Source organism: Procambarus clarkii, chromosome 67, assembly GCF_040958095.1.
Source record: "Procambarus clarkii isolate CNS0578487 chromosome 67, FALCON_Pclarkii_2.0, whole genome shotgun sequence".
NCBI lineage: Eukaryota > Metazoa > Arthropoda > Malacostraca > Decapoda > Cambaridae > Procambarus > Procambarus clarkii.
The window spans coordinates 19,572,614-19,582,613 of NC_091216.1; the positions used below are offsets into that span (position 1 = coordinate 19,572,614).

The 10,000-nt window shown below is 50.3% G+C and overlaps 2 protein-coding genes across 6 annotated transcripts in view; one reads left to right on the forward strand and one right to left on the reverse strand.

Moving 5' to 3' along the window:
• The window catches only part of LOC123767758 (choline-phosphate cytidylyltransferase B), a 664,019-nt gene that overhangs the window by 235,216 nt on the left and 418,803 nt on the right, over nucleotides 1-10,000 (reverse strand). The gene's annotated exons all lie outside the window — the stretch shown is intronic.
• wwk (white walker) overlaps nucleotides 1-10,000 on the forward strand; it is a 273,471-nt gene that overhangs the window by 146,008 nt on the left and 117,463 nt on the right. For 4 of the 5 annotated variants that reach the window (XM_069310671.1, XM_069310668.1, XM_069310669.1 and 1 more), the window contains one exon: nucleotides 4,675-4,760. In XM_069310671.1, coding sequence (XP_069166772.1) covers nucleotides 4,675-4,760 — 86 coding nt within the window. Of the gene's footprint in view, nucleotides 1-4,595; nucleotides 4,761-10,000 lie in introns of those variants that run through there. The other variant, XM_069310673.1, reaches the window with a different exon arrangement.

A 10,000-nucleotide genomic window follows, 5' to 3' on the forward strand; every position in this document is an offset into this window, starting at 1 on the left:
ATGCAACAGTCAGCCGAGATGGCCGTGAGCCCGGACCAGTGGAATCACGCGTCTTCCACACTTCCAGTTGAGGGAATTCTCTTCCCACGATTGCCTGTGTCACTTGTCGATAAGACACGTCCTCTCTTTCAGAGATTCCTGCAATAGGACCACCGTATCTTAGCCACGGTACATGGTAGGACGTGGAGTGGTGCCGCGCCTCACCATACACTGCTCACAACACCATTTCCTACAGAATTACATCTTGTGTGTGTGTTAGGCACTTATCCTTATCTCTCCAACAATCAATACCAGCATCGGTGCCCAAGATCACTCGTGACTTTCCTTCCTCCTCCCCTTGCTGGGACTCTTGAGCTGGGTCCTCAGACGTCTTCAACACGTTGTTGATGTGGCACTCGTGTCCTACTCTTTTTAATCCACCACACACTGGAGGGAGTGGCAGCGTTCCACTACCACAAGTTGACTTTTCCACTGAAGAAGAGTTTACTCTTGCTCGTCGCCAGTAGCAGCAACACATTATCTCTACCCTGAAGGGAAGGGGCCTATCACGATATGGCGCCAAGCCATTGCGTCTATATAGCACTTGGAAAGGGTTATCTTGAGAGGTTATCTTGAGATGATTTCGGGGCTTTTTAGTATCCCCGCGGCCCGGTCCTCGACCAGGCCTCCAACCCCAGGAAGCAGCCCGTGACAGCTGACTAACACCCAAGTATCTATTTTACTGCTAGGTAACAGGGGCATAGGGTGAAAAACTCTGCCCATTGTTTCTCGTCGGTGTCTGGGATCGAACCCAGGATCACATGTCCAGCGTGCTGTCCGCTCGGCCGACCGGCTCCCACAGAGCAAATTTGGTCAGGATAAGAATTTGGGATGGGATTGGGGGAAAGGAATGGTGCCCAATCACTTGGACGGTCGGGGGGGGGGGGGGATTGAACGCCGACCTGCATGAGGCGAGACAGTCCAGCCCAAGTCTGTATCCTGAAGATGATGTTCCTTACTGGTCGAGTGACAGGTCCATCCAGGCGGTCCTTCAGATCAAGAACATGCTGGTATGTGCTTCTGGTTTCAGGAGAGCAATCTTCCTCATCCCACAAATTCCTCAACACCTGGAGACGCCCCTTGGCCGTCCGTCCATACAACTCGTCAAGGGAAAAACCTGTGCTGGCCTGCCACACATCCCGGTATGCTTAGAGTACCGGACTACTGTAAAGCGGTCACTGCCTGAGCCCTCTCTGTACACATCCGTTTGAGCCCCCTCTCCATGTCAACATTCTGGTGCGAGAGCTATACATATGCTCTGACTGACAGACGGGGACACGTACCCAGGGCACCGCGGGACACGTACCCAGGGCACCGGGGGACACGTACCCCAGGGCACCGGGGGACACGTACCCCAGGGCACCGGGGGACACGTACCCCAGGGAACCGGGGGACACGTACCCAGGGCACCGGGGGACCCGTACCCAGGGCACCGGGAGACACGGTGTAATCACCACGGACCCAAACGGGGGGTTACAAGCCATTTCGTGGAATTGCATCAAATATTTGCACATTCCGGTGTTTAGTGCCTCGTTCTGCTGCCGCATCCAAGGCCGCCGCCCAAACAACACTCCGCTGGCTGAGTACCCGAGTCCATCACTCGTCCTGCTGAGTGTACGTACCTGCTGAGTGCATCCCCCCCCCAGCGTCAGCGGGAACTGCCAACTCTTCACCACTAACGATCGCTGACCTTGATGAGAAACAACTCAATTTGGCGCCAATGAGGACTGAGCGCGCAAAGGGCCACATTTATTGACCTTAAAAACTTATTTTTTTGCTATAAAACAGAAGTAAAGATTCCTTTTAAATACTTTTTTCTTTTAAAATATGACATCTTTGATTTCCTAAAGTGATAATCTTCAGGAAAATTCGAGAATGAACGCTAATCAGTGAATGAAACACACTGAATGAAACTCTCAGAGAATGAAATTCGAGAATGAAACTTTTAAGTTTTCATCATAAGAGCAAAAACTTTCAAAGTTTTAAAATGAGGTAAACATTATTTTTCTTAACTGGGAAAGAGAGTCCAGAAGCATTTTACTAATTAAAAGGCTCTAGCTCCATGGCCCCAGACTCAATATGTTCCTTGGGCCATTTTCTTCCGCGAGACTCCACAGTGGAACGGCTGGGTGACGGGTGGGTGACGGCTGGGGTGACGGGTGGGTGACGGCTGGGGTGACGGGTGGGTGACGGGTGGGTGACGGCTGAGTGACGGCTGGGGTGACGGATGGGTGACGGGTGGGGTGACGGGTGGGTGACGGGTGGGTGACGGGTGGGGTGACGGGTGGGGTGACGGGTGGGGTGACGGCTGGGTGACGGCTGGGTGACGGCTGGGTGACGGGTGGGTGACGGCTGGGGTGACGGGTGGGTGACGCCTGGGGTGACGGGTGGGTGACGGGTGGGGTGACGGGTGGGTGACGGGTGGGTGACGGGTGGGGTGACGGGTGGGGTGACGGGTGGGTGACGGGTGGGGTGACGGGTGGGGTGACGGGTGGGTGACGGGTGGGTGACGGGTGGGTGACGGGTGGGTGACGGCTGGGTGACGGGTGGGTGACGGGTGGGTGATCTAATAAAGTGGTGGTGGAGGACGTGAAGCGGGTGACAGCATCATCAATGTCTAGAACACCGTTCGACTCTGTCTGTCTGTCTGTCTGTCTGTCTGTCTGTCTGTCTGTCTGTCTGTCTGTCTGTCTGTTTGTGTCTGTGTCTGCTCACCCTAAAATGTGTTGCCTCTACTGCCCTCTATGTGACGCACTCCTGGCAACATACTCGGTCACAGCTCCTGGCAACATACTCGGTCACAGCTCCTGGCAACATACTCGGTCACAGCTCCTGGCAACATACTCGGTCACAGCTCCTGGCAACATACTCGGTCACAGCTCCTGGCAACATACTCGGTCACAGCTCCTGGCAACATACTCGGTCACAGCTCCTGGCAACATACTCGGCCACAGTTCCTGGCAACATACTCGGCCACAGTTCCTGGCAACATACTCGGCCACAGTTCCTGGCAACATACTCGGCCACAGTTCCTGGCAACATACTCGGCCACAGTTCCTGGCAACATACTCGGTCATAGCTGGCAACATACTCGGTCACAGCTGGCAACATACTCGGCCACAGTTCCTGGCAACATACTCGGTCATAGCTGGCAACATACTCGGTCACAGCTGGCAACATACTCAGCCACAGTTCCTGGCAACATACTCAGCCACAGCCGGCAACATACTCGATCAACAAGTCAACAATCGATGAACAAATCTCTAAACATATAAAGGCAGCCAAAGATTCCTTCACGTGAACAGTCAGCATAACTCTACAGACGTGACCGTCTTGTGCCAGCACCAACAGGGTAGTGAAACACAGGGACGTGCGTCTGACCGAGGTACTCAACAGGGAGGTATATATACCCGGGATGACGGGAGAAGTGAATATTTTATGGAGAGTTGATTCTTGGAGTATTACACGTAGAGGTTAGAGTCAGCGCCGTGTGGCGGTGGTGGGGCGTCTCGGACGGAGGCCTCCAGCCTCTATATTGTGTTTACTAGTTGTGTTTTACGGGGGTTGAGCTTTGCTCTTTCGGCCCGCCTCTCAACTGTCAATCAACTGTTTACTAACTACTTTTTTTTTTTTTTTTTTTTCTCTCTCTCCACACCACACACACACACACACACACACCCCAGGAAGCAGCCCGTGACAGCTGACTAACTCCCAGGTACCTATTTACTGCTAGGTAACAGGGGCATTCAGGGTGAAAGAAACTTTGCCCATTTGTTTCTGCCTCGTGCGGGAATCGAACCCGCGCCACAGAATTACGAGTCCTGCGCGCTATCCACCAGGCTACGAGGTCCCATATTGTGGTCATCGGGTGGTGGTGGTAGTGGAAGGGTTACAGCTGCACCCAGCCTGCGGGTGGTGGTGGTAGTGGAAGGGTTACAGCTGCACCCAGCCTGCGGGTGGTGGTGGTAGTGGAAGGGTTACAGCTGCACCAAGCCTGCGGGTGGTGGTGGTAGTGGAAGGGTTACAGCTGCACCCAGCCTGCGGGTGGTGGTGGTAGTGGAAGGGTTACAGCTGCACCCAGCCTGCGGGTGGTGGTGGTAGTGGAAGGGTTACAGCTGCACCCCATCTTCAGAGGGGTAAGAGAGATGTTGTGGGAGGGGAGAGAGAGAGAGAGAGAGAGAGAGAGAGAGAGAGAGAGAGAGAGAGAGAGAGAGAGAGAGAGAGAGAGAGAGAGAAAGAGAGCACCAAGATACTTATCAGTAAGGGGTTGCCATAATTACCAGTCAGTACCGATCATAACCTTTCATAAATGTAGTAAAATTCAACATCTTGAGCCTGTGCAATACGAATCATATATTGTGCAAAAAATAAACACAACATTTCTGGCCACATGTGAGTTAGAGGTAACCATTCAACCGGTAGTCAAGCTGAGTGGACACTAATTAAAACAGGGGGGGGGAGGGGGAGGTGGATGTGGGGGATGGGGGGGGGATGTGGGGGATGGGGGGGGGAGGTAGGGTTGGTGGCAGTACATATTAGCGTGGAAGAGATAAGAGTTTCAGTGTGGTGTAGTGGAGGAGAGTGTAGGAGGTGTACTGGGCAACATGGAGGATAACACCAGTAATCTCTCCGCAGCTAGCCGGCTCCTGCGGCGCAAGATACCTCAGAGTGGACACCTCATGCTGCCCAAGCGAATGTGGATGCAGACCGTCCCCACACAGGTTAGTACCCGCACAGGTTAGTACCCGCATAGGGTAGTTCCTACACTCAGGTGACTCCACCAGACCTGCAACCTATCAGACTGACTTTTCACACCAGTCTCAACTGTGTGTGTGTGTGTGAACTCACCTATTTATACTCACCTATTTGTGTCTGCAGGATCGAGCATTGACTCTTGGATCCCGTCTTTCTAGCCATCGGTTGTTTACAGCAATGACTCCTGTCCCATTTCCTTATCACATCTAGTTTTAAAATTATGAATAGTATTTGCTTCCACAACCTGTTCCTTAAGTGCATTCCATTTTCCCACTACTCTCACGCTAAAAGAAAACTTCCTAACATCTCTGTGACTCATCTGAGTTTCCAGCTTCCACCCATGTCCCCTCGTTCTGTTAATATTACTTGTGAACTTTTCATCTATTTCCACTTTGCCAATTCCCCTGAGTATTTTATACGTTCCTATCATATCCTTCCCCCTCTCCCTTCTTTTTTCTAGTGTCGTAAGGTTCAGTTCCTTCAGGCGCTCTTAATAATACCCCATCCCTCGTAACTCTGGGACAAGCTTCGTCGCAAACTTCTGAACCTTTGCCTTATGTGTTTCTTCATGGTAGGGACTCCATGATGAGGCGGCATACTCTAAGACTGGCCTCACGTAGGCAGTGTAAAGCGCCCTAAATGCCTCCTCACTTAGGTTTCTGAATGATGTTCTAACTTTTGCCAGTGTAGAGTACGCTGCTGTCGTTATCCTATTTATATGTGCCTCAGGAGTTAGATTAAGTGTTACGTCCACTCCCAGGTCTCTTTCTTGAGTTGTCACAGGTAAGCAGTTCCCCTTCATTGTGTACTGTCCCTTTGGTCTCCTATTACCTAGTCCCATTTCCATAACTTTACATTTGCTCGTGTTGAACTCCAGTAGCCATTTCTCTTATCATCTCTGCAACCTGTTCAAGTCCTCTTGGAGGATCCTACAATCCTCATCTGTCACAACTCTTCTCATTAATTTTGCGTCTTCCGCGAACATCGACATATAGGATTCTACTGTAAACATATCATTTACAAATATTAGAAATAGAATTGGTCCCAGCACTGATCCTTGAGGTACTCCACACGTTACTGTTTGCCAGTCCGACTTCTCACTCCTTAACGTTACTCTTTGGCTCCTTCCTGTTAGGTAGTTCCTTATCCATGCCAGGGCCCTTCCGTTTACTCCTGCCTGTCTCTCAAGTTTGAAAAGCAGTCTCATGCGCGGTACTGTAGCAAAGGCTTTTTGGCAGTCTCCCTAACCTTCTCTGTCCTGTCTTATCCTTGTTATTTTATCATAGAATTCCAAAAGATTTGTTATGCATGATTTCCCTTCCCAGAACCCATGTTGATGTTTGATTACAAACCCAATGCTATCCAGGTGTTCAACCAGTCTTAGCCTAATTATTCTTTCAAGTATTTTGCAGGGAATGCTTGTCAGTGGTACGGGTCTGTAGTTAAGTGCCTCCTCCCTATCTCCTTTCTTGAAAATCGGTACATTTGCCTTCTTCCAGCAACTGGGCAATTCTCCCGACATAAGTGACTCATTAAAGATCCTTGCCAGAGGCACGATGAGGGTCTGCGCTGCCTCCTTCAGTATCTACGGTGATACTTTGTCTGGTTCAACCACAACCGGTGTGTGTGTGTGTGTGTGTGGTGTGTGTGTGTGGTTGTGCGTGTGTGTGTGTGTGTGTGTGGTGTGTGTGGTGTGTGTGGTGTGTGTGGTGTGTGTGTGTGTGTGTGTGTGTGTGTGTGTGTGTGTGTGTGTGTGTGTGTGTGTCGTGTGGTGTGTGTGTGTATGTGTGTGTGTGTGTGTGGTGTGTGTGTGTGTGTGTGTGTGTGTGTGTTTGTGTGGTGTGTGTGTGTGTGTGTGTGTGTGTGTGTGTGTGTGTGTGTGTGTGTGTGTGTGTGTGTGTGGTGTGTGTGTGTGTGTATGTGTGTGTGTATGTGTGTGTGTGTGTGTGTGTGTGTGTGTGTGTGTGTGTGTGTGTGTGTGTGTGTGTGTGTGGTGTGTGTGTGTGTGTGTGTATGTGTGTGTGTGTGTGTGTGGTGTGAGTGTGTGTGTGTGTGTGTGTGTGTGTGTACTCACCTAATTGTGCTTGCGGGGGTTGAGCTCTGGCTCTTTGGTCTGTGTGTGTGTGTGTGTGTGTGTGGTGTGTGTGTGTGTGTGTGTGTGTGTGTGTGTGTGTGTGTGTGTGTGTGTGTGTGTGTGTGGTGTGTGTGTGTGTGTGTGTGTGTGTGTGGTGTGTGTGTGTGTGTGTGTGTGTGTATGTGTGTGTGTGTGTTTGTGTGGTGTGTGTGTGTGTGTGTGTGTGTGCGTGTGTTTGTGTGGTGTGTGTGTGTGTGTGTGTGTGTGTGTGTGTGGTGTGTGTGTGTGTGTGTATGTGTGTGTGTGTGTGTGTGTGTGTGTGGTGTGTGTGTGTGTGTGTGTGTGTGTGTGTGTGTGTGTGTGTGTGGCCACTCTAGCCATGCTATCGTATCTCTCAGGCCAGGAACTGTGTGTCCGCTACTGATAACAATCACACTCATGACCGAGACCAGAAATATGAGAATAAATTCGCCCAAATGTTGTCAGAAATTCGAACCCAATTCTGTACTGCGAGTGTGAACGAGTGTGATGACTCAAGGTGTTAATTGGCGTTGTAGTTGCTCTGTAAGTGTGATTACATGTTACATGTTTCTAACGTTCCCAACTGTCGCATGTTAACGATCAGAATAATACTAAGGAGGTTTGCGTGTCAATGTCTCTGTGGGATAATGGGTGTCACAGCCTATTGCTTCACTCACTCACTCACTCACTCACTCACTCACTCACTCACTGGCTCGCTCGCTTACTCACTGGCTCGCTCGCTCACTCACTCACTGGCTCGCTCGCTCACTCACTCACTCACACAGAAGGCTCCCCAGAACACAAATGGAACACCAGTGTAATTTATAACATGAATTATATCTGACACAAAGTTGTGAAGAATGGAGCCATATGACAATGTCTGTTATTATTATTATTATTAATAGTATCCGGATAATCCCCTCCCTCTCCCTCTCCGTAATCCCCTCCCTCCCCCTCCCTCTCAGTAATCCCCCACCCCTCTACCAGTAATCTCATAAATGTAAAACATGACATAAAATTGAATTCATTCGAGTGAGAGGCACTACAACATTACACACAAGAGCCATTGACCTTAAGAGCCATTGACCTTAAGAGCCTTGAGGGCCTCAATAGGATATAATGCCGGCACGGGGAGAGAGCTCAGAGGCGGTGTGGCCCTCACACCTCAGTGCCAGAGTGCCAGTGCCAGAGGTCTTTAGTTTCCTATTAGCCCAGAGTGGTTTGTGCGTCGAGCGTGCTTCAAGAGTGCCAAGACTGAAGACTTGGTCAGTGGGGACAGGACCTGACTGAAGACTTATTTGGTCAGTGGAGACAGGACCTGACTGAAGACTTACTTGGTCAGTGGAGACAGGACCTGACTGAAGACTTGGTCAGAGGGGACAGGACCTGACTGAAGACTTGGTCAGTGGAGACAGGACCTGACTGAAGACTTGGTCAGAGGGGACAGGACCTGACTGAAGACTTGGTCAGTGGGGACAGGACCTGACTGAAGACTTGGTCAGAGGGGACAGGACCTGACTGAAGACTTGGTCAGTGGGGACAGGACCTGACTGAAGACTTGGTCAGTGGGGACAGGACCTGACTGAAGACTTATGGAGAAAACAAAAGGCGACTCACTTCGACTTCCGACTTCGACCTGTCATTGTAGCAGTCTTCGGCACTGGAGATGCTGAAGAGTCATCGTTGGGCTTGCCGTTACGTAGGAGTCTCTCGACCGTCACGTTGTGAAGGTCCTGGACCTCGTGGACAACCACAAGAAGGTTATTACCGCACAAGACAGTCAATCACCCGCAGCTTCACTTTGGCGATATAGTTCTCTTGGCACATCTTTATTTCAACAATTATATTCCTCGCCTGACTCACACTCACACATCTTCGCAACAAGTAGATGCTCAATGACTTCACACCTGGCTCCACCCTCACACCTGGCTCCACCTTCACACCTGGCTCCACCCTCACACCTGGCTCCACCTTCACACCTGGTTCCACCCTCACACCTGGCTCCACTTTCACACCTGGCTCCACTCTCACACCTGGCTCCACCTTCACACCTGGCTCCACTCTCACACCTGGCTCCACCTTCACACCTGGCTCCACCTTCACACCTGGCTCCACCTTCACACTTGGCTCCACCCTCACACCTGGCTCCACCTTCACACCTGGCTCCACCCTCACACCTGGCTCCACCCTCACACCTGGCTCCACCTTCACACCTGGCTCCACCTTCACACCTGGCTCCACCTTCACACCTGGCTCCACCCTCACACCTGGCTCCACCCTCACACCTGGCTCCACCTTCACAATAACTATCAACAACTGAGAAAGATGTACAAATCTTTTATCGCCTCATTATAAAGCAACAGAGGGTAGGAGTGAAAGCGAAGGGGGACAGGAGAGAGAGAGAGAGAGAGAGAGAGAGAGAGAGAGAGAGAGAGAGAGAGAGAGAGAGAGAGAGAGAGAGAGAGAGCGAGAGTCAAATGAGGTAACCAAAAATGAACCACTCGCCCTCACGGCTGGATGAAGACGATGTCTTACCCTTGCCACTCACCAAGACCGGCTACAACCGTCACTGTCAACGGGCCGGATACAAAGGAGCAATATTGACGGCGCCGAGGCCGGCCCGGAAGGTTTTGACGATCTGATGGATAATTAAAAGTGGCAGTTGTTCAGGAGTTGCAAGGAAGACAACCTTTGACTTACCTGTGGAGGAGGAGGCTTGGGTGCGTGCCTGCCTGCACTACCGAGCATTAGCTCTTGGACCCCGCCTCTCTAGCCGCCGTTTGTCTAATACAATGACTCCTGACATATTTCTCTATCATATCTACGTTTGTAAAGTTATGAATGGAGTTTGCTTCTATCTCCAGCCCCTTTCATAACATTTTCTCACTACTCTTATTTCAAAAGAAAACTTTGTAGCATATATATATATATATATATATATATATATATATATATATATATATATATATATATATATATATATATATATATATATATATATATATAACTCATCTGAGTCTCAAACGTTAATCCATGCCCTCTTGTTCTATTGGTAGTCACTGTGAACAGTTACTCTATTTCCCCTCTGTCAATCCCCATAAGTATTTTATA